Raw genomic sequence first — 27,311 nt, 5'->3', positions numbered from 1 at the left:
TAGCTTTTTTCCTCACAAAAAAAGTCAAATAAAACTAGTGTGCCTTAGAGTGATTTTTAAAATAAAAACCAATATTTATTGATTGCTTATTACCAAATGCCAGCTAATATGCTAAATGTCTTATGTGGATTATCTTCACAACAATTCTGTAAATACTGTTTTAAGCCCCTTTCTGAAGCTCAGCAGGCTAGGAAGCTTTCCCAAATTCACAGATACAGGAAGTGATGATAGCTAGGAATCAAAGTAGGTGTTCTCAGGGTAGAAATTATGTCCTTCATAATAATCTCTTGTGGACAATCTTCTTATGTCCTCTTTTCTTTCATTCCTCCTTTCTTCTCTTTTTCCCTTCTTTCCACAAAACCAGTACATATTTAGTGTTTTTAAGATTTATTTTTCAGTTTTATTGAGATAAAATTGAGACACATCATTGTATAAGTTTTGTGTACAACATAATGGCTCGACGTACATATATTGTGAAATGATTATTACATTAAGTTTAGTTAATATCCGTCACCTCATATAGTAACAAAATAATACCTTTTTCATTATAATGAGAATACTTATGTTCTTCTCTTAGCAACTTCCACATAATACCATGCAGCAATATTAAGTATAGTCATCACATTGTATATTATATCCCTAGGACTTGTGTATCTTATGACTGGAAGTTTGTATCTTTGCCTACCTTCACCCAATTCCCCCCACCTCAGATAACCACAAACCTGATCTCTTCTGTGAGTTTGAGTTTTTTTAGATTCTACATATAAGTGAGATCATACAGTATTTGTCTTTCTCTGACTTATTTCTCTTAGCACAGTGCCCTCCAGGTCTATCCATCTTGCAAATGGCAGGATTTCCTTCTTTCTTTATGGCTGAAGAGTATGCCTCTGTGTGTGTGTGTGTGTGTGTGTGTGCGCGCGCGCGCGCATGCACGTGCACATGTGTGTGTGTGCAAGTGCACATAAATGCACCACATTTTCTTTATCCATTTATCTATCAGTGGAGAACTACCATATGATCAAGCAACTCCACTTCTGGGTATATATCTGAAAGAAATTACTATGTCAAAAAGATACCTGCACCATGTTTAGAATTCTTTTAATTAAAAATTAAGAGGGTAAATATCACTTAAACAGTAACCACTCCTACATTATTACAAACTTTTTTAAAAAGTGTGCTTCTTTATAACTTTTTTCTGTAATTTTAAAAGAATTGAGGTTTTATCCTTTGTGTAATTTGTAGACTTTTTATACCATAGAGTTATTTAAAATTAAAACTCTTGGTAAATATTATCTTTAACTGTTTGGTATCTCGAATATTAAATATATTTTACAAATGTATCACAAAACAGTTCCCACTTGGTTTTCTGTTTGAACAGTCACCTCCTAAGAGCTGCACATCTGTGTCAAAGCAAGAGTCTAGCAAAGGAAGTCATAGGACTGGAGGACAGTATCGTCTACCTGTCAAGTCCCAGCAACACTGTTACAGTTGGTCAGATGAGTCATTATCTATGACACAGTCAGGTAAGACTGATAACAAGGAGTTAGTGTTCTTTGTATAATACGCTTTGTTTATCCATATGTTAGTATCATGTTATCCCTCATTGCATTTGTAAAGGCTTTTTGCTTGCCAAGATTAAATCACATAATTTCATGGCTTTTCAGTGATAATCATTTCCCTAACTACATAAAAAATGATACACTGTTATATTCTTGGGTTGTTAATAGGCAGTCATTTATTCATCAGACATTGTTGGATTTTTTTTCAATGTGCCAGATACTGCTTAAGTGTTCCCTACTGCTCTGTGCATAACCTGTGAAACCAGACAGCATATTACTGTAATCAGACTTTACCCAGTGGGTCTTCCTAACTAGCATAGAAACTCCTGGAAAGGAGAGTCCATATCTTGTTAACAGGTGTGGCACCAGACCTAGCAGATACTTTACATTGCACATGCCTGGTATTTATTAAATGTTTTTTGAATGAATTAATGATGACCATGAGGAGAGATAGCAGGAGGTAGTGCAGGATAGTTTAAGTTTTAAAGGAGAAAAGGTAGAGAATAGATTGCAAAGGGCAGTGGGGAACATTGTCTATTTTCCTGTAACCTCTATTCTACTATAATCTCTATGGTGTTAGATTTGGAAGAATGAACAACCTCTATCTATAAGACTTAATCTTGGGAAGCATATCTATATAGGCAGTGTTCAGTTTATATAGTTTATATCCCAATCTTCCTTGGAAGATTAATACTGTATTGAGTGTATGCCTTTTGAGCTCATTTTTAGTTTGCATTTGAGAGTAGACATTTAATAAAAGAAAAATGAAAATACTATTCTTGTTTTGGTCTGTGATTCTATTCTGTGCCCCCTGTTTTCAGTGTTTCAAATGATAGTAAATCATGGGATATTCTCACATTCGTATTTATAAACTACTCTTTTTCTTTGAATAACTGCATAGTATTTCAAATAATAGATATTTTGCAACTTAGTTAACCGTTTCCCTAGTGATCATTTAGATTTTCTCAAAATTGCCAATAATGCTATAATGAACATCTTCTGTATATTGTTGAATATTTCAGTAAGAATACATTCTTAGAAATGGAATTACTTAGGTCAAACCAGTTGAAGAATGTTGTCTACCATATTTATCTGTTGAAAATTATTATTATTATTTTATATATTTGTTTTCATGTGCTCTGGTGAAGAGTTAGTGCCAGTGGAATAACATGTCAGTAGACATAAACTTGATACTTGGAAACATGGATTCTTTTCTTGGCTTTATTAATCACTGGTGACTTTCTCCAAGTTTCTTTTCCATATTAGGCATCATAACCATCCTTGCATGAGTTATGGACCAACAATTAATGCTCATGTTAATAAGATATTATTTTATTGGTAAAATGTAATTCAAGTAAGAATGGTTTTAGAGAAATAGCTCTGAGATTTTTAAACTATAGATCCCATCTACCTATTAATGATGATATCATTATAGGCAGTGTTTGTGGTCAGTTTTAGTGTATTGGAATTATATAATGCTTTTCTCACTTGAGTGATGGAGAGTTTGTTACTAGCCAAGTACCTATTGGCTGCGTGTGTCAAATAATCAGGAACTTAATTTTTTCAATTAGATATTCTGTCCATCAGGTTATTCTGCCTTGACGTGTTTAAACAAATCAAAATATCATTTACTTGTCTCCTCCTTTCTCCCCCACTACCCAAAAAAAACCCTGTGGGGGAGAATTCCATAAAGGCAATAAATTAGAGTTGCTTGGGTAAAAAAAAAATTTCTAAAGATTCTCTTAGATGCTACTAATGATGTACTATGCAGTAATACTATATTAAGGCAGATATATAATATATTCCCATTTGCTCTCATAGACTTTATTTAATTTCTACCTTTCATTTGTATACTTTTGGTTTCTTTAGTACTTAAAAGTAGGAACATTCTCCAAGGTCTTTCATCTAAAAGCTCCAAGTTTTTCATCAACCACTGTTAAATCTTCACAACCATAGATGATAAATATTTTTATTAGAAAAATCACTGCTGGGGGGCGCTTGGGTGGCTCAGTTGGTTAAGTGTCTGTCTGCCTTTGGGTTGGGTCATGATCTCAAGGTCCTGGAATTGAGCCCCGCATTGTGCTCCCTGCCATGCTTCTCCCTGTCCCTCTGCCTGCCCCTTTCCCTGCTTGTGCTTTCTGTCAAATAAATAAAACCTTAAAATCACTGCTGGCATATGCAATTTTAAAAATATATTTAAAATAATCATTTTGTAAGGGGGACAAAGTTGAAACTAAATCTGTGGGAGTATAGTGGTCCTGTTTACAATTTTATCAAAGTAATGTCTCAAGTTTTGGAAGCACATAAAAGTTTATCAAGCTAAAAGGAACACAGTTTTAAAAGATGCAAAGGTATGGGTTTATACTTCATTTTAGAAAGGTTTTAATTTTTAGGTCATCCTGCAGTCCTGTTCCTAATCATTATACTAGAATCATCAATTGAATCTCTACAAAGCCTGTCACTAAGGATTCAGGGTCTTTTAACCCTGAAACCAATTGATTAATTTTTTTTTCCAGAAATTAAAAAAAAAAAAAACAAACAAGGGAGATAGTTGCTCTTTCCCACCCAAAAAATATATTACCTAAAATGTAGCTGCATAAAATGTTTGTCTTAAGTGAAAATGAACCCTACCACTGTTTATTGAGCTTTTATGGTAGTCGTGGTGCTGTGCTGTATACTTTATCCACCTTACTTAATCTTCATATCAATTCTAGAAATTGGTAGGGGTCAACCACCTTATGGACTACCAGTAGTAGATCCAGAATTGAAAATGGCTTTTACTACTACATTGTTTTGTGAGTGTTGATCAGTAAATAGTGAGCTTTGCCCATATGAAGGGCTTGGTATGATGCCACCATGGTATAAGATGGGTATAACTTTCTTGAGATACCTTAGGTCCACAACATAGAAGTGACAGGAACTTGGATTTCATTATTTCTAATCCAGATACTGAGATCACATTATCAAAAAAGACTATCCTCCTTTTGCACTTAAATAAGTTCCATAACTAGTTCTTGTGCAATTTAATCTGAAGTACCTGATAAACACCTGGTTATTTACAGCATAATGTTGTAGTATACATCTGAGTCTTCAGATATGTATACATAGTATTTCTATTTTAATAGTACTTCTATTGCTGTTAAATGTCTCACTCAACATTAGTGTCTGGAAGTGACACCATTGTGTGACTTTAGGAAAAGGTGTGAGGAATAGTCATTTTTATTCTATGTAATTTCCAGGTGAAATGAAATAAGCAGCATCTTTAAATAATACTATTTTCATATCAAGTGGCACTTATTATAATGAAATGCCTTTTTCATGATTTTGTTATGACTGGACATCTACTTTGTGTATGTGTGTGTGTAGGGAACTATTGGGAAGAAAATAAGATTTAACTAGCTTCATTTCAGTTATTTTAAATATTTTAAGAGCTTCTAAAGAAAGGTTACAGCAGAGTATATTTCTTTGTAATTTCTCTCTTTCCTTTTATGTGGTATTAAGACATCTGATGATTCACAATCAGTTTAAAATGACGGAATTTCAGGGCGCCAGGGTGTCTCTGTTGGTTGAGAGTCTGATTCTTGGTTTTGACTCAGGTCATGATTTCAGGGTTGTGAGATCGAGTCCTGAAGTTGGGCTCAACACTCAGTGGAAAGTCTGCTTATGATTCTCTCTCCCTTTCCCCCTTACTCTGCTTGCACACTCCCTCTCTCTTTCTTTCAGATAAATAAATCTTTAAAAAAACAATAAAAATTACAAAATCTCGGTGTCTCAGTTAAGTATCCAACTCCTGATCTAAGCTCAGGTCTTAATATTAGGGTTGTGAGTTCAGGCCCAATGTTGGGCTTCATGCTGGGCATAGAGCCTACATTAAGAAAAAAAAAAAAGAATTTCAATTTGATTTTAATATGACTTAAAAACAACTAAGGGAAGGGACAGGTAAATATTAATTATCTTATCATTAGGGAATAATTCCTTACAATTTCCAAATTTCTCTAACCTAAAAGTTTTTCAACTTCCAGTTGCTTGTCTCACCAAGACAGGATACCTTGAGAGATTTATTTGCAATTTCAAATAGTACAATTAGAAAGTGAAGATAAATAGGAGGAGACTCCCCTCCTCACCCAACAGAGATTTAAGGGAAAAGTGGGGGGATGCAAATCACTAATAAATTCTTTAATTTTAAATGATAGATTGACTTTATTTAAGTGTATTATTTGCACTGCTGCTTTTCATTAATAGTTATTGAATTAACTATTTTTAAAAAGATTTATTTACTCGAGAGAGAGAGGGAGCGAGGGGGACTAGGGGCAGAAGGGGGGAGAGAGAGAGAGAGAGAGAGAGAGAGTGAATCTCAAGCAGACTTCCTGCTGATCCGGGAGCCTGAATTAGAGCTCAGTCCCAGGATCACAAGTTCATGACATGGTCCAAAATGAAGAGTCAGTCACTTAACCAACTAAGCCACCCAGGTACCCCAAATAAACTATTCTGAGTTAGGGATCCCTGGGTGGCTCAGCGGTTTGGCGCCTGCCTTTGGCCCAGGGCATGATCCTGGAGACCCGGATCGAGTCCCACGTCGGGCTCCCTGCATGGAGCCTGCTTCTCCCTCTGCCTGTGTCTCTGCCTCTCTCTCTCTCTGTGTCTCTCATGAATAAATAAATAAAATCTCAAAAAAAAAAAAAAACTATTCTGAGTTAAAGCTAAATAAAAGATTTTGTATCTCTTTCAGAAACAACATCTGACCAAAGTGACATTGAAGGTAGAATCAGAGCCCTAAAGGATGAGTTGCGGAAAAGGAAATCAGTTGTGGACCAGCTGAAGAAGGAACAGAGAAAACGGCAGAAGGAAAGATTGAAAGCCCAAGAAGCCAGTCTGATCAAACAATTAGAGGTTAGACATAGTAGGAAGAGGGTTTAATATCAAGGCTAATGTATATGTAAAGTCTAAATGTTTTTAATATTGTTAATAAAGTAACGGATTAGAAGTTTTCAGTATTAGTTTGGTACATATTTTAACCTCTTTTTAAAAAATCTGAGGCTGGCTATCTAAACTCTTGCTTAAAATATTAAACATTAAAATAATCTTATGAAGTAGTAAGTAAATATTAAAATCAAGTATTAAAGATTTTTTTCCTGAATAAGAAAGGTTATTAGGCCTATGAAAGATTTATATCCATGCCCTCTGAAGCAAAGAATCATTAGATAAATAATTCCATTTAAAAAAAAGATTAATAATTCTAGCTATTGAAATTATTACTGCCTTTTTAAAAACAATTTGTTTTTTAAGCAGAGTGTTTTTTAAGCACTTTATTAAAGTGATTCTGTACTACTTGAATGGCTCCAAAATGATGATTATAAACTTGACTCTTCTCCCAAGTTTTAGCAGCCTTTCCTGATTCTATCCCAGGCTGGAAACCTGGTTTTGATAAGTTCCTTATTCTATTTTCTCCTATCCATTTGATCACTGGGTCCCATTAATTCTTTTCTTTATAAATCTTCTTGCTTGTCATTTTCCATTCCAACTGCCATCACACTGTTTGGAGCCTCATGACCTCTCTGCATAGCCTCTTGAATGTCCTTGTCTCTGGTTGCTTCCCTGTTGCTTGTATACCTTCTGCCAGCCTAGTGTTCCTTAAATGCCACATTCATCATAGAATCAATTTAAACTTCCTGCTCCTCACAAGATTTCCTTCTCATGGCGTTACCAGGGAAGACCATTCAGCTTCTATATGAACACTTTCCGTAATCAGAAATTTCAAATTTTGAAGGCAATTGATATCATTGTTGGACTTTAGGTTCTCCAAATGTTAGAAAGCTTTTGTTATGTTTAGCCAGTATTTCTGTCCCTGTAATGGTCCTTGTTGTGGTCACACCAAATATGTGTTCCTCTTACCTATATTAGTTTAATCATCAGATATTTAAGTGCCTATTTGTATACTAGGAACTTAGCTAATAACGTCACACATATTCCTCATTTATCCTCAAGCAACAAGGTATGGCTTTACTATCCCTTCTTACAGATGAAGAAACTGAGTTTCAAGGACATTAGTGGTATTCAGGAACACAACTCTTAAGTGGTAAAGCTAGGATTTTAATATATCTCTAATTCTGAATTTTGTACCCTTACCATTATGCTACACTGTCTTCCACATGGAAAATAAGGCTGTTAACAGATGTGGAGAAAATAGACATTTACACAGGTACACGATACAGAGAAGGGAACAGGGATTGTAACTTGCACAGATGATTAAAAGTAAGAAAAGTGACTAAGGTAGAATGGCCATGCTAGCAAGATCATGTTGGAAAGTAGTGGGAAACACAATTTAAAAATAAAGATCATGTTCAGGACTTTAGAATCAAATGAGTTTGGACTTCAGGTCAGCAGTCTTCAACCTGAGCACACATTAGAATTAACTGAGGAGCTTTTTGAAAAATATGAATATCCAGGCTCACTCCCAGAAGTATTAATTAGTCTAGGATGGGGCCTAGGATTTAAAAGCACTAGTGTAGGTAATGAGGTACCATTGAAAATTAAATGCTTAGATTGAAAAGCCTTGCACAAAAATGTTCATTAATGGATATGCCAACCAGAAAGATCTCTAGAAAAGTGCCCTAGAATCCATGTCATTCAGCATTTTATTAAGTGGTTTACAGACAAGAGAAAGTTCTGTATTTAGGTTTTAGAATTACAGAATATGTTGGAGAAATACATAATATATAGCATTTCATATACAAAATCATTTGGATTTTATATAATCACAAATGTAATCAACTACATTCATGTAAGTATAGCTCTTAGATCAGAATTCAGAGGAAGATAATATGAATAGTGAAAGTTGTAAAAGTAGGGATTTTAGCCCAAGTTTTAGGGATCTATAGCAATTGAGTAGCATGTGTATATTCATTCATTATTCTTAATATTTAGTGATAGCCTGTTTGGGACCAGACACTGAGTAGGTATTGAACATACAGCATTGAACAGAACAGATGTAGTCTCAAATAGTGATGTAAAAGTAGGAATTTTAACCCAGAAAACTAAGAAATATAGTAGATGAATTATTGCTTCATAGGTATTAAATGTCTGTAGAATGGAGACTTTGTCATTTCCTAATTGATTTAGGATTATAGCCACACATTTTGCTTATTATACATAGACTATTTTAAGAAGGATCTATGAGTAACTATTGATAGCACTCTAGGGAATGATATGATATTGGGAGAAAGATTTTTTACATTATATCTTCACTATTTGAATATTTTATCATAAAATATACTATTTTCTAATTTAAAATAGTTTTTTAAAATTCTGTATAGTGACTCCTCTGATTTTTCTAAACTTAGTCATATGATGAATTCATTAAGAAAACTGAAGCAGAACTTAGCCGAGATTTGGAAACATCACCAACAGCCAAGCCTCAGATTAAAACACTCTCCTCAGCTTCTGAAAAACCCAAGATCAAGCCCCTCCCATTACACAGGTAGAAATTTGTGATAACTTATCTATATTCTGCCTTCTTTGAGAAAAGTTTGTGAAAAGCATAAGACTTTTTTAGTAGAGCTTTTAAGTAACTGTGAAATTGTAGAAGTAAAAATAATGGTTAATATTTTTATTTTCACTAAAGTAAAATTGTTATGTATGATATAATCAGATCAAATGGTATAAGGTACAGATTTAAAAATATATTTTGAATTCTGAAATCTGGTGGTTGCAATGAAAATAGTAGCATTGTAAGTTGTTATAGACCTTTTGAAAAGCAGTTTGTCAGTGTTTCAAAAGTAAAAAACAATCTGTGACTTTTGACTCAGTAATTCCACTTCTTGAAACCTACCTTGAGAAAATATGGGCTACCAAAAATCTGTGTTATCTAACATCCTTTATCAATATAACACATTGGAGCTTGGTATATCATTGAAACCAAGCATAATAGGATGTTGCTAAAGTTAGAATAGACTGGAAAAATAAAAACTAAATTGTGAAAACATTGAACTCAGTCATTCTTAGTAGTATCCACTTTACTTTTCAGAAGAGGTGAAGCCTTTGAAGGTTTTTAAAGAAAATATTTAGGAATTTTTTTGTCTGTTACAAAAGTAATGTATACTCATTATAATTAGTTTCACATTACCTGAGTTTGAATCCTGGCTTCAATACCACTTAGCTATTTAACTTTGTCAGGAAAGTTATTTAATCCCTCTATGCTTTGTTTTTTTTTTTTTAGTAGAGATTTATATCCCTATAATAACACCTGGCTAATTAACTTGTTATGAGGGTTAAGACAACTTAGAACAGATCTTAGCATACAGTTAGCACTATGTATTAATTACTATTATTATTTTTATTAGAATACTGAAGGAAGCAGTAAAAAGAAGAAAGGTTTAAATTATATACCCGACTACCTCAAAATTGCAAATGGCAACAGTATTTCCTTTTAGGACTTCTATGCTTAGATTTTTATGTGTATTTTTTCATTGTTATAAACTGTACATTTTGTTTTTAGATTTCTACATAATATACTATTGAATGGTTTTATAGTTTTATTTTCTAGGCTATTGGAGGATTTTAACCAGGGAATGATACAATCACATTTGTGTTCAGAGAGATTTTTCTGACTATTCTATGAGGGAAAGATAGAAAAGAGTAAGCTTGGAAGCAGGGAGAATAGGAGTCTAAACCAGACCTCAAATAATCAGTGATAATAAGAACAGAGGAGATAAATTTAGAAATATTTAAGAAATAGGGGCATCTAGCTAGCTCAGTGAAGCATGCAACTCTTGATCTTAGGGTCATAAGTTTGAGCCCCATGTTGGGAGTAGAGTTTATTTTTAAACAAAAAGAATTTATCCTTAAAAACACTTAAAAAAATATTTAAGTAGACTCGACTAATTAAAGTTCTAGATAGTGAAGCAGGAGAAATCTAGAATGACTTACAGATTTGTCTTAAGTAGTTGCTTGAGTCAAAGTTCCATTAACCTAAATGGAAAACCAGAGATATTCTTTTGTGGGAAGTGTATAATTTTCATTTTAGACTAATTGTGCCCATAGTTCACTTAAGGGGAATTATACAGGAAAGAGGTCAGGGTGAGATATATGGGGATGATCAGCATAAAGATGGTGGTTGAAACCATACATATAACAACATCACCCAAAGAAGATACACATTCAGAGAGAATAAAAGGGAGCCAAGTACTAAATAGGATAAAATAGCATTTAAAGGCATTATAGAGAGAGTAGAAGACAAATACTATAACTTCACAAATAAAGAGAAGGCAAGAAAATGAAGTGTAATTTTTCCTGTTAAAGAATAAGAGAGGGGCAAAATTTTGAGGCTTATGGCATAATTACAAGCTAAGAGGAAAAAATTAGTTGAAGGACTAAAGATGATAGGAAAGAGAATATACATATAATTGATCGGTGGAACTGTGTGAGATTTTAGGCAGAAAGAGGTTCAAATAGTCAACTTTGAATAAGGGTGAAGGACCCCCTTTTTTCTTTCCTGCAGACAAGGAAAGGCAATTGGGATAGCTATGAATATAGATATATTTGTAGATGGAAAATTTGACAGTAAGAAAGTTCATGCTGGTGGACTCTGTTTTTCTCATTAAAGAAGCAAGATCATCTACTGAGAGTGATGAGGGCCAGAAATAGGCTTGATGAAAGTGACAGGATGGGACACCTCCCGTGAAGCAGAAGTAGTTGTCTAAGATTTGACGGCTTTTTGTTACTAGTTATTGTAATGTCAGCAATACATTTGTTTCTGCTCATTAATTTTTCTGTTTCAGATCTGAAACAACAAAGAACTGGAAATCACTAACAGAATCAGAACGCTCCAGAGGATCGTTGGAGTCCATTGCTGAACACGTTGGTATGTAACTAGAAAAAAATAATTCTGTATCTACAAAGACTATGGATTTATGCAAATGCCTACACAATTCTACCTCTGTAGTTTTTTTTATTAAAAAATGAATTTCTTGGGGATCCCTGGGTGGCTCAGCAGTTTAGCGCCTGCCTTTGGCCCGGGGCGTGATCCTGGGGTCCTGGGATCGAATCCCACGTCGGGCTCCCTGCATGGAGCCTGCTTCTTCCTCTGCCTGTGTCTCTGCCTCTCTCTTTCTCTCTCATGAATAAATAAATAAAATGTTTTTAAAAAAATTCTCTACAGGGCAGCCCCGGTGGCCCAGCGGTTTAGCTCTGCTTTTGGCCCAGGGCGTGATTCTGGAGTCCCGGGATCGAGTCCCACATCGGGTTCCCTGCATGGAGCCTGCTTCTCCCTCTGCCTATTTCTCTGCCTCTCTCTGTCTCTCTGTGTCTCTCATGAATAAAGAAATAAAATCTTAAAAAAAAATGAATTTCTTAAAGATAGTAATTATTGGGATTTTAAGTTACTTTGATATTTTAAAGTGATTTGGTTATATATAAATTTTGTTAATAAGTCTTTGTTGTCTCAAATTCATGATAAAAACTGAAGCATAAAGGCATTACTCTAAAATGGCTGAATGTATCATTGGTTTCATTAATCAGATTTTATAACTGATTATATATTTTTTAGCCTATACTGTTGTTCAGAATTAAGTGGACATATATATTTTTTCAATTTAATCCAAAGAAATATAAGAATTATTGAAAATAAAGTATAATTCAATGAGGAAATAAAGCTGAGACATAAAATAGCCTACACAAATAGCAATGACAAAACAGATTTGAATTCAAAACTTTTAATTCTTGATTTGTTAGCTCATCAAATCTTTTTTTTCCTTCATTTTAACTCTTAAAGTGCTTTATTTGAGGTACCTGGGTGGTTCAGTTGGTTAAACAGCCAACTCTTGATTTCAGCTCAGGTTAGGGTCCTGGAGTGGAGCCCCACATCAAGCTCTGCGCTCAGTGGGGAGTCTGCTTGAAGATTGTCTCTCTCTCTCTGCCCCTCCCCCTAGACTTGAGCTCTTTCTCTCTCAAATCTTTTTTTAAAAAATGCTATATTTGCAGAAATAATTCTCTTTTTTCTTGTGTTTTTTTACATTTGAGAGCTTAATTGAATTCCTCAGGAAAATTCATTCTTTTTGAAGTACATATAGAATACTTCCCTTCCTTCCTTCATTGTTTTTCTATATGAAATATGTATATAATATCCATTGTACAGTTCTGATTTTGCATGGTTGAGGATGATCATGCAAATCAATGTCTCCATAAACTGAGAGACATTTTTCTACACTTTATAAGTTAAGACAACACTTATGAAATTATTTCAGACTTTAAATTTTCAGTCATTCTACTGTTCTGGATATTGTTGGTTTAATATATTCTTTTAAAGGAAAAACTTACCTTATACAGTAACCAAAACAGGTTATATTTATTGAGCAGAGTTTTTCCTAATGAAGATTTAGCTTTTATTTAACCTTTCATTCCCGAAGTTAAAAGATTGTGGTTAAATAATTTTGATATGATTTTTTCTTTTCCTTTAAGATGCTGCATTGGCAGGTTCTGAGAGATCAGTACCAGAAAGGTCACTGTCTGCATATGCAAAGAGAGTGATTGAATTGGATAGACAAACAGAAGAGCATTTCCAGACTTCGTCTCCAATTCTTAGATCATCAAGAACTAGAGCAGAATCTGGAGATTCTCTGGAAAACGTACCTTCCTTACCTCTTCTCAAAGAATTGAATGTCTCTAATAGAATTCTGGATGTGTCAGATGCCAAGGTTGAGGAAGACTCTAGTCAAAAATCAGAAATACAAGAAGTAGACTATACAAAATTGGAAGAAAGTGTGATCGAAGAGGCCTATTCGAAACAATCTAGGAAGTCTGATGTCTTACTGAAACTAGACCTAGAACAGGGAGACTCATCTGAAATTCTTTCAAGGAAAGATCTTTCTTTAGATTCTATAAATGTTCAGAAAGACTTAGTTAGATTAGCCATTGAAAATCTTCATAGAAAGGAGTTGAAAGAGTCAGATCAAGATATGGATCATAGTCCAAACATCCAATCAGAAAGAGACATTCAGGAACAAAAGAACATAAAGGAAAGGGACTTGTCTTTGTTACAAAATCTTTTTGCTCCTAAAGAGATTCCATACTCTGTAGATTTCGAAATGTCTTCCTTCAAGAAAGACATTTCAGCTGAATTGTACAAAGATGACTTTGAGGTGTCATCTTTGTTGTCACTCAGGAAAGACTCTCAGTCCTGCAGAGACAAGTCACAGCCAACCAGGAACTCTACAAGTAGAGCCATTAGCTTTGGCAGTGATGATGAAATCAGTGAGTGCCTCAGTGAGAAAAGCCTTTCTGTTCAGAGCAGTATCCACTCTGAGAGGCTGTTAGAACTCAAGTCCCCTACTGAACTTATGAAAAGTAAGGAGCGCAGTGATGTAGAGCATGAACAGAGAGTTACAGAAACCCCTTCCTTGGTTTCAGTTTCTGTGGCAGATGAGTTACATGATTTCCACATTGGTGATAGGGTGTTGATTGGCAATGTTCAGCCAGGAACTCTTCGATTCAAAGGTGTGACTAGTTTTGCAAAAGGATTTTGGGCTGGAGTAGAGTTGGATAAAGCTGAAGGAAATAACAATGGAACATATGATGGCATTGTATACTTTGTGTGCAAAGAGAAACATGGTATTTTTGCTCCTCCTCAAAAAATATCTCACATTCCAGAAAACTTTGATGACTATGTAGACATAAATGAAGATGAAGAGTCTTACTCAGATGGACAGTATCAATACTATAATCAAGAACAAAAAGATACAGTGGATTCCAAGGATAAAGAAAAGGATGCAGTTGATTATTTTTATGAGAATTCTCCATCTAGTATGCACAATATAGAAGCCTCACTTGGTAGAAGCCTTAAAATAGAAACAGACAACATTCAGGACATTTCCGGGGTACTTGAAGCCCATGTTCACCAGCAGTCTTCAGTGGATTCACTGATCTGTTCACAGGAAAACAAAAACCTTGTTTCTAGTGCCACAGAAAAGATCTCCATTGCTGTAGAAGACGATACTTTAGATAATACCTTTTCTGAAGAATTAAAGAAGCAACAACAGTTTACAGAAAGGGAAGAGAACCTATATCCTGAGGTGTCAGAGAAGCTTTCTACTCCACTTCTGGATCTTTTAACAAGAGAAAAGAACCAATTGGAAGCCCAACTGAGGTCAACTCAAAGTGAGGAAAAAAAGTCAGAGCAACAGCTAGAAAGAGTCTCTTTACTGACAGACAGTTTACTAACAGTCTTTGTGAAGGACACAGTCAATCAACTACAAGAAATCAAAAAATCTAGGAATGAAAAAATCCAGCTTAGCAATCAAGAGCTTCTTGATGATGATCAAAAGAAAGTTCTACCCCAAGCCCTATCCCCAGATCTTGAGGAACAGTCATCAACTGTTCCAGGTTGCTTCTTAAGGTCTGAATTGGAAGATGAAAAAGAAGAGATTTCTTCACCAGATATATGCCCCAGACCTGTAAGTATTTTATCTAGACAGAATGTCAATTAACAGCTCTTGAGAGTTTTTTTTGTGATGTGTTATTTGATAAAAATCACTTGTACTAGTTTTTAAAGGCCTCATCGCTATTTTCCTGTCTGAAGTATAATTGTCCTCTGTTATGTCATGAGTGGTTACTATAGGGTTGTCACAGACACTAGCAGCTTTATGCTGGATTGATGACCCTTGTTTGCTGTCCGCAGCTTAGAGTCCCTTCCAGGATTCACTGAACAGATTTATTTCCTGGAGCTTTCCAGTGGTTCTCAATCCAGTTCATTTGCCTATGAAATAATTTGTCCACCTAGCTACTCAGTCATAGTTACCCTGCAGATATTAGCAGTTGTGATGTTGATTCTGATAAAACTGAAATATATCCACTATGACATATACTCAGACCATCAGCTTACTTAGGTGCCCATGGACATTTGAACAAAAGTAATGATTTTGAGTAACTTGAGCCAGATAATCACCAAAGGTGAGAAATTTTGTATACCATTAACATACCCCAGAGACAAGAAAGTCCCTCAAAAAACAATGATAAATCAAAAAGAAAAAAACAACTAATCAATAAACATTGTATAAAAATTCAAGTATAAGGCTTATGTAAGCACAGTTATGGGAAACCAGGTAGTTTATTTCTTAACTTGTTAATTGGCAGCCACCATATTGTTTTTATTTTGCTTATAGAGAAGTAATAAATATACAAATAATATATTTGCTTTGTCTTTAAGAAAAAAAAAACCAAATGAGTGATCTGAGGTCACTAAATGGTGGTCTATCTGAATGGTTCCAATTCTGTAGGAGAGTCCAGTATTTGGTGCCAGTGGGCAGGAAGAACTTGCGAAGAGACTTGCTGAACTTGAGATCAGCCGGGAGTTCCTGAGTGTGTTAGGAGATGATCAAGATTGGTTTGATGAAGACTTTGGTTTGAGCTCTTCTCACAAGATCCCCAAAAATAAAGCAGAAGAAACAATTGTACCTCTAATGGCAGAACCTAAAAGAGCTCCCCAGAAGCCATGTGAAACACTATTGGCAGTCCCACATACTACAGAGGAAGTAGAAATTCTGGTACATAATGCAGCAGAAGAACTCTGGAAATGGAAAGAATTAGGTCATGATCTTCATAGCATCAGCATTCCTACAAAACTGCTTGGCTGTGCCAGTAAGGGTCTAGATATAGAAAGCACTAGTAAAAGGGTCTACAAACAGGTATGTAACATGGAACGATAATTTAATCTTTGAATTTATTTCCGTTGTCTGAACTTTGGATTCTCAGCCATTTTGTTTTACTTTTCTCTTTCAAGGCGGTTTTTGATTTAACAAAAGAGATTTTTGAGGAAATATTCGCAGAGGATCCCAACTTGAATCAACCTGTCTGGATGAAGCCATGTAGAATCAACTCTAGTTATTTCCGACGAGTGAAAAATCCAAATAACCTTGATGAAATCAAGGTAAACTGCAAACTAGAGAGTATCTCCTTTTTTGACTTGCTATTCATTTATGCAGATATATAAATGCCATGAAAACAGATACTCTTCTGTGTTAGTCACCCTCTGTCCTCAAGGCCTGTCGCATAGTGGGTATTGAATAAATGTTGATTCATTGAATCCATGAGCAGTGGAGGAATGGGTGAGAGGGAATCCTGAATTCTCAAGTTTTTACAAAGCATAGTTTTAACAGTCATTTCTTGTGTGTGTGTGTGTGTGTGTGTGTGTATGTAATTTATAACATTTAAGTTATAACATTTAAGAAAAAATTAGGAAATAGGGAAATAAATTATTGTGATTCATTGGAGTTTTAGGTAAATTTTTGGTGATTTAGAGATAGATATTCTAGAATTACACGTGAAAAGATGTCATATATCAAACAGGCCAGCCCTAGACAGGTGTTACCTTTTCATCTTTGTTTTTGGAGGTTTCAGATTAGTAATGTGGTTTTGAAATATGTGGGATAGTAACATGATATATAAAATATATTATCTAAGAAGCCTCTGAAAAGATTAAGTACCCTAAAGCTACAGTAACTCCCAACAAAACTTTAGAGTCACAATGATAGCAATTCTCTGCCTGTTCACATGTACAAATATATATATAAATATATTTATATATTCATACTGACAAATACTATATTTTATAATGTAAATTTATTTTATTTATTTATTAATAACAATGAATAAGCTGAAATAAGATAAAATACCTAATATATATCTATATCTATAATACGTGTGTGTGTGTGTGTGTATGCGTGTGTGTATACACACACACACAGGTCATATAACAAACAAAGGTTATATTTCCAGTATAGTGCCTCTCAAACTGTAATGTGAGTATGAATCATCTGGAGATTTTGTTAAAATGGAGATTCTTATGCAGCAGGTCTGGAGTAGGACCTGAGATTCTGCATTTCTAACAAGCTCCTTAGTGATGTAGCTTCTCTTGACCCTAGAACCACTCCAAGTAGCAAGGGTCTGGAGTTGTATTTTCCAGACCTTATTTGATCATGGAAAGCTGATTTTTCCCTACAGATAGTGTACCTCCAACTATAGTTGATCCTTGAACATTGTTGGCAGTTAGGGATGCCAACCCCCTACTCAATTGAAAATCTTTATGGATAGTCTACCAGAAAGCTTACAAGTAACAGTTAACACATACTTTGTATATGTATTATATACTGTATTCTTACAATAAAGTAAGCTAGAGAAAAAAAAATGTTATTAAGAAAATCTCAAGAGAAACTACATTTATGGTACTGTAATGTACTCAGTTGAAAAAAAATCCATGTGTAACTAAATGGACCCACAAGAGTTTAAGAGTCAACTGTACTCATCTTACTGGTATATTTTTCTTAAAATCATCAAAGAGTAAAATACAGTAAAGAACATATACAATATTCTGGTGTATAATGTGGAGGCATTGCCTAAACAATTTAGTCTTTTTTTATTAAAATGTAATTACCATATATCATTAGTTTCAGATGTACAACATAATGATTCAGTATTTGTATATATTGTGAAAAGATCACCACAAGTCTAGTTAACATCCATCATCACATATAGTTACAAATTTTTTTGTGTGATGAAAAGTGTTAAGATCTATTCTCTTAGCAACTTCCAAATATACAGTAACACAGCATTAACTATAGAAAGCTTTTGAAAATATTTTGTACTCGTAGAACACCAGTAGATGTTTATGAGATGCAATATATGCTTACATTGAAGTTAGGCAAACTATGGCCCATAGGCCAATTCCAGCCTACCACCTGTTTTTATAAATGAAGTTTTATTGGACCACAGCCACACCCATTTGTTTAAATATTGTCTATGGCTGCCTTCCTGCTATAAGAGCAGAATTGAGTAGTTGTGACAGAGACCCTATGGCCCATAAAGCCTAAAATTTTTATAGTTCGGCTCTTTACCAAAGCTTGCTGACCTCTGCTTAAATTGAAGTAAGTAGCACCAAAAAAAAAAAAAAAAAGTTTGCAAAGATTAATTTTTTTAAAGATTTCTTTATTCATGAGAGAGAGTGAGAGGCAGAGACACAGGCAGAGGGAGAAGCAGGCTCCATGCCGGGAGCCCGACATGGGACTCGATGCCAGGACTCCAGGATCAAAGGCAGGCGCTAAACCGCTGAGCCACCCAGGGATCCTGCAAAGATTAATTAGATTAAAAAAAAAAACTAAAATGATTTTCAACTTTAAGAAATAGAAATAGAATATCAGAACCACCTGGAGAGTTTTTTAAACACAGGTGTACTCCATTTCTTTCAGCCCTCCAAAGTTAATACATCCATTAGTAAGAGAGTGTATGTGTATAGTGGTAGAGTTCAGAGACACATTGGTTTGAGAATCTTCTCAAATTATTCTGATTCATAAATGTTATCTTTTCCTCCATTAAGGACATTGTTTGTTTTTTAACAGAACTGTAAAAAGTAGTAAAAACCCAAATTTATTAATAACAAAGAACAAATAAGTTGAAAGAAGGCACGGCACATAATATATATCAACCATCATCAGAATGCATATGTCAATATAACACACAGTGATGCTACCCACCAATATTCATACTGAAATAGCGTTTTGTAAAGTTTTTTCTAAGGGTGATAGTTTAAATATTGTTAGTAAAACTATCATGTTTTTTATACTGAAATGTTGATTAATATTTTTTTAATTCAACAAATTCAGTCATGGTGCTTTAGAATAAACTATCCTAGCCAAAGCCTGTACTTTGCTCACATGGCATTGCCTCCAACATTTATATGGAATTTTCCAGATGCAGAGATTATTTTATGCTTCTGTTAGTAGTTTTGCCAGCTTGAAGTTAGCCAGTGGTAGTAGTTCTTGGGTAGAGGGGACTCTCAAGTGATTTTTCTTTGCAGATTCATCAATGAGTTTTACTTTTATATGTTGTGTAAAAACAAAAAATTCTTTAGTGAATAAGTCTGAGCATTTGGAATGCTTGTGTCTTCAAATTGCTAAGTGGAACTGTAAGTGGGAGAAATTCGTATGATCTTTTATTATAAATACTATATTCTTAGCACAAATCTGCATCATAAGCACTAAATCTCAAGAACTTTGTTGTTTTTGTTTCATTCCCTCTTATTTTCACAGAACTTCATAGCCACAGAAGTACTCAAGTTGTTTAGTCTTAAAAAGGAGCCAAACCACAAAACAGATTGGCAGAAAATGATGAAATTTGGAAGAAAGAAAAGAGACCGAGTGGATCATATCCTGGTCAGTGTATATAACTGAAATATTTTTTATTTTGACTGTCTCTTCTAAAATCAGAATGTGATTAGATTCTAAAAAGAAAGAGAAGAGGTGGCTGGGTGGCTCAGTTAAGTATCCTCCTCCTGGTTTCAACTCAGGTCATAATCTCACAATTGTAGGATCGAGCCCACCCACATCAGGCTCTGTGCTCCGTGCAAAATCTGCTTCAGAATCTCTGTTCTTCACGTTCTCTCTGTGTCTCTCAGATAGATAAATGAAGTCTTTTAAAAGAGGGGAAATATAATTGCTTTTAAGTCTATGATAGTAAAGCCTTAAATCTTTCATTTGCTGCATTTCTGCCCCTCAGTTTTAGGACTTGCTTTCTTTTGAACTTGATAGATGAATATTTAACTTAACAGTATTTTGTGGGTGTGGAGAATTTGAGAAGAAGTTGAGTGGATGCAAAGTTTAAGGTACTAAATTAAAAATAGAGACCAATAAAGATTCTGGGGCCAGATGGCCTGAGTTTGTTTGTTTGTTTGTTTGTTTATTTTTATTTTTTTTGATGGCCTGAGTTTAAATACTTGTTCTGCCACTTACCTGATGTGTAATCTTGGACAAATTGTCTAACCTTTTATGTCTCATTTCCCTGTCTGCAGCCTACCAATACAGTTATTAAGAGAATTAAATGAGTATTTATATATGTGTGTATAGAAGAATTCCCTGTATATAACTCAATAAAAACTAGTTGTTACTATTTTGCCATTATTATTATTATCCAGAGCTTTAGCTGGATAAGATTTATTCCATTTTGCAGTATATTTCTCTAGCACTAGAAAAATGTTTATCAAGGTGCCTGGGTACTCAGTTGGTTAAGCATCTGACTTTGATCTCAGCTTAGGTCTTGATCTCAGAATCATGAGTTCAAGCCCCACATTGGGCTCCATGCTGGGCAGGGAGCCTACTTTAAAAAAAAAGAATGTTTATCACACCAAAAAAGAAAGAAAAAGGAAAGAAAAAAAAGGTCTTTTATTCTTTTCTTTCTTCCCTAAAAGAATGTTAAGTAGTAGCAAACTTTAGGAAATGCATTACTTGATTCAGGTTTATCTCTAAACATTTTAATTCTGAACTTTCAGTCTTGTTTATATTTATATTCATATGATGAAAAACAAGTTTAATCCTTAAATTAATCAGTTTTCCCCAAGTATATGTCTTCCCATTGTTTCATTTGCTCAGTAACAACTATACTAGATAAACATTTATTTAATAGCTTGCCATTCTTTTTCATGCCTTTTTTCATGCATGAAAAGAACACACTATAAAACACAGTAATTATATGAGGTAGGAAGGAGTCATGTTATTCTGTTTTATAAATGAGGAAGTTTAAACTCAAAGATATTAAGTGACTTGCCCAGCAAATGAGAGCCAAGATTTTAACCAACTAGTTGTTCATAGATCTTTGCATCTCAAGAATGTGAACTTGTTCTCATATTTCAATAGTGGCTTAAAGTTTGAGTTATTGTTAATTTCCAAGATGTTACTTCCAGCACTTCTGTAGTAATTAAAGAAGAAAGCATGTCAGGGGCGCCTGGGTAGTTTGGTCACTTAAGCATCTGCTTTCAGCCCAGATCACGATCTTGGGGTCCTGAGTTGGAGCCCTGCATGATGCTCCCTGCTCATGCTCTCTGTCACTCTCTCAAATAAATAATTTTTTAAAAAAGATTTTATTTATTTGACATCAAGAGCACAAGCGGGGGTGAGGAGGGGCAGAGGGAGAAGGAGTAGCAGATTCTCCGCTGAGCATGGATCCCAGCCCAGGTCTCCATCCCAGGACCCCAGGATCATGACCTGAGCTGAAAGCAGAGGCTTCAACTGAGCCACCCAGGTGCCCCTCAAATAAATAAAATCTTAAAAAAAAAAAAAAAAAGAAGAAGAAGAAGAAGAAAGCATGTCAAGAAACATTCATTAATCCTTCTATCAGTTAACTTGATAACATCCTCTACCATCATCTCAGTGTAAACATTTGAATCAAGAACTATACTAATTAAGGGCTGATGTGACAGTAGTAAGCAAGACAGGTATAGATCTTTGTGGATTTACAGTTTGCTGTCAAAAACTAGCCATTTGATATATAATTTACACAAGTGTGTAATTCTAAATTAAACAATAAAAATAAAGGAATACAGAGCTATTGTAAAAGCATAAACCAAAGGAAACTGATCTAATGAGGATGGTCAAGGCAAGCTTCCCTGAGGAGGTGACATTTGAGCTGAGATCTTAAGGATGAGTAAGCATTACCTGAGTTCTAAGATAGAAGAGCATTTCAGGGGGAGCAAACCACATTTGCCAAGACCTGAAATGAGGAGGAGCATGGATTTAATCTGAAATGTTAGTGGTTGGAAGTGGCATAAGATAAAACTGGAGGGGTAGGATCTGCATCCTCCAGTACTTCGTAAGCCATGTTAAGGCTTTTGGATTTTATGATGAAAACAAGCTTAAGCTAGAGAAACTATAAGACCAGATTGGCAGTTTTAAAAATGCTAGGTGAGTGGGATACCTGGGTTAAGCATCTGACTCTTGATTTCAGTTCAGGTCATGATCTCAGAGTTGTAGGATTGAGCTCCCCACTCAGCAGACAGTCTGCTTAAGATTCTCTCTCCCTCTCCCTTTGCCCCCCCTAAAAATAAAAATAAATCTATCTTTTAGTTGTGTATTATTCTAAATACATATATAATATATTTATGTGTATGTATGTATATACTGGGAGAATTCTTAAAAAGAACCAAGTGTGTGGAGGCAGAAAAACCAGGTAGAAGGATATTAGCCTATACAGCACAGGTGGCTGTTGTTTATTAAAAAAGCAAAACTTCTTAGATAAGTTTATCTTGAGCACATGTCAAAGCAAATGAGGAAACTAGCATAGTGTGCCAGTTCAAAAGGACACAGAAAGTGAAGACTTACTATATCCAGCTTCCAGCTAGTTACAGACAGCTTTTACTTCACAAGTATATAAAAATGTCATCTTAATAGTCCAATGATTAAATATATTGGAGGGAGAGGCAACAATTTGGAAGCATCCTCAGACTTGAATTATTAATCCGAAATGACAAGTAATATATCTCACAAGTGAAGAGTAAGCAGATTGGTTTGTGGCCCTTTATTAGATGTACCAAAAAACAAGAAACTGTCCTTGGACAGCAAAGGCTTTCAACAGTGCCATATAGGATCACTTACATAGAAACATCTGTCTCTCCAGCAGTTCTCAGAAAAGTCTCAAATAGCAAACAAAAATTTCTTTAGCTAGTATAAGATTATTATAGCTTTGGTGAAGGTGACATCTGTGTATAACAATTCAAGAGATTTAGGAGTTGGGAAACAGTAACAATATATATTATGTGTATGTCCCCTTTCCTGGTCATAAAATACTTTTAACTTTCCTACAGAGAGATGTAATTTGTTTCATGAGTTCACTCTTTTTTTCTCCCACTCTTCTGAATGTGTAGCTAAATGGTACTGCTAGCTTCTTGAATTAATTATTAAGAGATGCTTAATAAACTCCTCTCCCACAATTATTTAGCCAACCTGGCATTTGGAGATTCTAATGTTTTTGCACTCAGTATTTTTTTAAAGATATATTTATTTATTTTGGTGGGGGGGCAAGAATGGGGGAGGGCCACAGGCAGAGGGAGAGAGAAATTTAAGCAGACTCCATGATGAGTGTAGAGCCCATCTCAAGACTAGATCTCATGACCCTGAGCCAAAACCAGGAGCCATTTAACTGACTGTGCCACACAGGTGCCCCTCAAAGCAACTTTTTATAACACTCACATGAACCAAAAGTTCTTCCCTTAGTACAAAAGAAAAATCATGTTTAGTATAAAATAATCATGCTCATTTTAGAGAATTTACAAAATATTGATAAAAGAAAATCATGATAATCTCAACATCTAGATAACTCCTAATATTGTGATGTATATAGACTTGGAGTCCTTTTATACAAAGAATTTTTTTAAACAAATGAGATCAAAAAAATAATAAAATAAAATAAACAAATGAGATCATTGTCTCTTTTCTTGTGATCTGATTCTTTTTACTTAATAAAATGAACATTTTTTATTTTCACTAAATGTTCCTCTATTTTATATCACTTTTAATAACTTTATGCCATTTTATTTTCCTGGAAATAAGTAATCCACTAAATGGATGTACCCTTATTTTAACCAATCAATAATTTTTTTGCTTTTTTAAACAACAGTGTTGTGATAAATATCTTGCAGTATGAGATTTTTGTACTTATTGTCAATAATTTCCTTAGAGTAAACTCCTAAAATAGAATTACTGATTAAAAGTATATGCAGAATGTTAAGGCTTTCGTATGTGTTATCAAAGTGTTCTCCAAAAAGGTTGTGTACCAATTATACATACTCACCAGCAAGATACAAGAGTAGTTTCTCACCTTTGCCAATAACTGTTACCAATTTTTAAATCTTTATCAAAAGAATTAGCTCATTTTGCTCTTTATAATTTTATTATTAAATGTGATTAATTTTTACCTGTTTATTAGCTATTCTAAATCTTTTGCATGTTTAATTATTAAATATTAATATTATTAATAGTATATAATGTATTATATATTATTAACATTCTTAAATATTCCAAAATTACAAAAAAGAACAGATAATGGTATAGAACCCCTTCCTCCTCTTCCACTGAGGCCAGTTTCCACCATCCTAAAATATGAACTCTGTAAGTTAATGTAAGCTCTGTCTTTGTCTGCAAATGTCTATTTCAGCTCTTATTCTTGAATTATAGTTTACTTAAGTATTGAATTCTAAGATGATAGTTCTTTTACTTCAGCAATTTTAAGGTATTCTTTTATTGTAATCTGACCTCTCTTGTTGGTCTTGAGAAATCTGCTGACAGTCCTTTATGGGGAATCTGTCTTTTCTTGTTAGTTTCTATTGAAGGTTATGTGTGTGGTGTTTGTGTGTTCATTTTATAATTTCTCTGGATATGTCTAGATGTGGATTTCATTTTATTTTTCCTGCTTTGGACTCACTGTGCTTATTAAATCTGTGGATTCAGGGGGGATCCCTGGGTGGCTTGGCGGTTTGGCGCCTGCCTTTGGCCCAGGGCGTGGTCCTGGAGTCCCAGGATCAAGTCCCACATCGGGCTCCTGGCATGGAGCCTGCTTCTCCCTCTGCCTGTGTGTGTGTGTCTCTCTCTCTGTCTATCATAAATAAATAAATCTTTAAAAAAAATAAATCTGTGGATTCATATCTTTACCCAATTCTGGAAAATTCTCAGCTATTGTCTCTTAGAATATTGCTTCTCCTCAAGTCTCCATTTCCCTGTGGCACTTCTCTGGACAAGTTCTCTTTCATGGCTCTTAATTCTTCCCCTAATTAGATGCAACACTTGCTGCTCTTTTAAATTCCTATTTGTTCTAGTACTTAAGATTTTCCTCTTTTCTCAAGATTTCTTTGTGCATTGCAAGTAGTTTTGTTACATTTTATCCAGTATATCTGTGTTTATATGAGAACTTTTTTGCATTATCTTACTCTCCTGTTTTTACTCTGCCAGTCTTGCCATCTAGTGGTGGTGGTGGTGTGTTTTAATGCGCACTCCAGGAGTTTTTCAAATTTTATTTCTAAATAAGATTTGGATATTATAATTTTTTAAAAGATTTATTTGTCAGAGAGAGAGAGCACTAGCAGGGGGAGCAGCAGACAGAGGGAGAAGCAGGCTCCCCACCGAGCAAGGAGCCATATGCGGGACTTGATCCCAGGACCCTGGGATCATGACTTGAGCTGAAGGCAGATGCTTAACTGACTGAGCCGCTCAGGTGTCCCTGGATATTATAATTTAAAAGAGCAGGAGAAGACAATGGTTAATATTTTGGTCAGCCCAACACTATAGATAAAATGAAGCCATCTGTTCTTATAAAATTGATGGGTATTATTGTTTTTCTAGAATTTTGACTATTGGTAATTTTGCTTAGGATCTTTAGTTTTTAAAGGTCCTGAAACTTCCTGAGCCTCATTTAATATTTTTGGATATAATGAACCCCCAAATACTTCCATGGATGTTAGTGAGAAAATATGGCTTAGCAGTTAAGAGCAAGATCTGTGGAATCAGACCTCTTATAAGGTTCCAAACTTGTCTCTACCACTTACTAACAATGTGACTTTGGGTAAGTTACCTCTGTGCATCTCAGTCTCCCCATTTGTAGAGTGGCAGCCTCATAGAGTTGTTGTAATGACCAAATGAGAGACTCTATGTGCTAAGTGGCATATAAGAAGCTCTCAAAAGTATGAAGTTATTAATATAATAATTTTTATTGATTTATAATCATTTTCTTACTTGATCCCCACCCTTCCTGTCTGCAAACAGCAGAGTCTAAATTATGTCAATTAGAATATGGGTCAGAAATTTGACGTAGTGCTATGAGATACAGAACTTGAAGATTTTTGGCTTTTCCATCTTTTTATTAAAAATGTACATGCCCTGGGACGCCTGGGGAGTGCAGTGGTTGAGCGACCACCTTCGGCTCAGGGCATGATCCTGGGATCCAGGATCAAGTCCCACATTGGGTTCCTTGTGGGGAGCCTGCTCCTCCCTCTATGTTTCTGCCTGTCTCTCTGTGCCTCTCATAAATAAATAAAATCCTTTAAAAAAAATGTACATGCCCTTCAGCCATGGTGGTTTAAATCTGCCACCTATGCTTGATTCTTGAGGATAAAGATATTTTGACTCAGAACAAGCACATGCTGTCACCTTTGCCTAAAGATCCTAACAATACTAGTAGATTTAATTCCCAGAATGTTTGGCTCCATCTTTCTATATTAAATCATATAATGTGTCAGCCATATTGTCAGGTTTTTCAGTACAATTTTCTGCCAGTTCAGTATTTTCTTTCATCATGCTGGTTTGTCACCACGCAGTCCAGTGTGATTAAGAAAAAAAAAAGATTATTATTAGCACAGAATTAAATCATGTGAAAACAGTTTAATTAGAAAAGGGACTCTGATGTGTGTATGCATAAACACTGTGCTTCACAACAGTTAAGAAAGAACTAGACAAAACTATTCACCTATTTGCCTATTGAATTATTGAAAAGGATCCACTGAACTCCCAGGGGCACCTTTGGCCAGTTCAAATTAACCCAATCAATCAGTTATTTCTTATACACCTGCTATGTACTAAGCATAGTACTCTAGACCCTGGGAATGCATTAATGAACAAATCAGACGAAATGCAAGGAGCTTTCATTCTAGTGAGGGAGACAGATACAATAAATATAAGGTAAATATATATGCAATAAGGGAATATTGGGGGTTGCAGTTTTAGATAGGATGTCTGGGGAAGGTCTTGCTGAGAGATGACATTTGCTTAAAGGACTGAGGGAAAGACAACCAAGCACTCACCCAGGGGAAGAACATTCTGGAAAAGATACATTGGGCCTTGATTACTAGGGGAAGGTCACTGGGTGTGGAGCAGAGTGAGAGGGGTCAGAAATAGTAGGAGATGATGTTCCAGAGGTATTGGCGTGCGCGCGTTGTGTGTGTGTGTGTGTGTGTGT

General features: G+C 35.0%; 1 protein-coding gene across 4 annotated transcripts in view; it reads left to right on the top strand.

Annotated features, from left to right (window-relative positions):
• CEP350 (centrosomal protein 350) overlaps window positions 1–27,311 on the top strand; it is a 151,250-nt gene that overhangs the window by 114,237 nt on the left and 9,702 nt on the right. For all 4 annotated transcript variants that reach the window (XM_077902091.1, XM_077902092.1, XM_077902093.1 and 1 more), the window contains 8 exons: window positions 1,379–1,523; window positions 6,289–6,449; window positions 8,900–9,036; window positions 11,336–11,418; window positions 13,014–15,004; window positions 15,827–16,234; window positions 16,330–16,476; window positions 19,631–19,753. In XM_077902091.1, the coding sequence (XP_077758217.1) occupies window positions 1,379–1,523; window positions 6,289–6,449; window positions 8,900–9,036; window positions 11,336–11,418; window positions 13,014–15,004; window positions 15,827–16,234; window positions 16,330–16,476; window positions 19,631–19,753 (3,195 nt within the window). The remainder of the gene's footprint in view (window positions 1–1,378; window positions 1,524–6,288; window positions 6,450–8,899; window positions 9,037–11,335; window positions 11,419–13,013; window positions 15,005–15,826; window positions 16,235–16,329; window positions 16,477–19,630; window positions 19,754–27,311) is intronic.

Source organism: Canis aureus, chromosome 6 (genome assembly GCF_053574225.1).
Source record: "Canis aureus isolate CA01 chromosome 6, VMU_Caureus_v.1.0, whole genome shotgun sequence".
NCBI classification, from domain to species: domain Eukaryota; kingdom Metazoa; phylum Chordata; class Mammalia; order Carnivora; family Canidae; genus Canis; species Canis aureus.
Note: the sequence above shows the minus strand (reverse complement) of the source record. Positions and strands in the feature narration are given on the sequence as shown.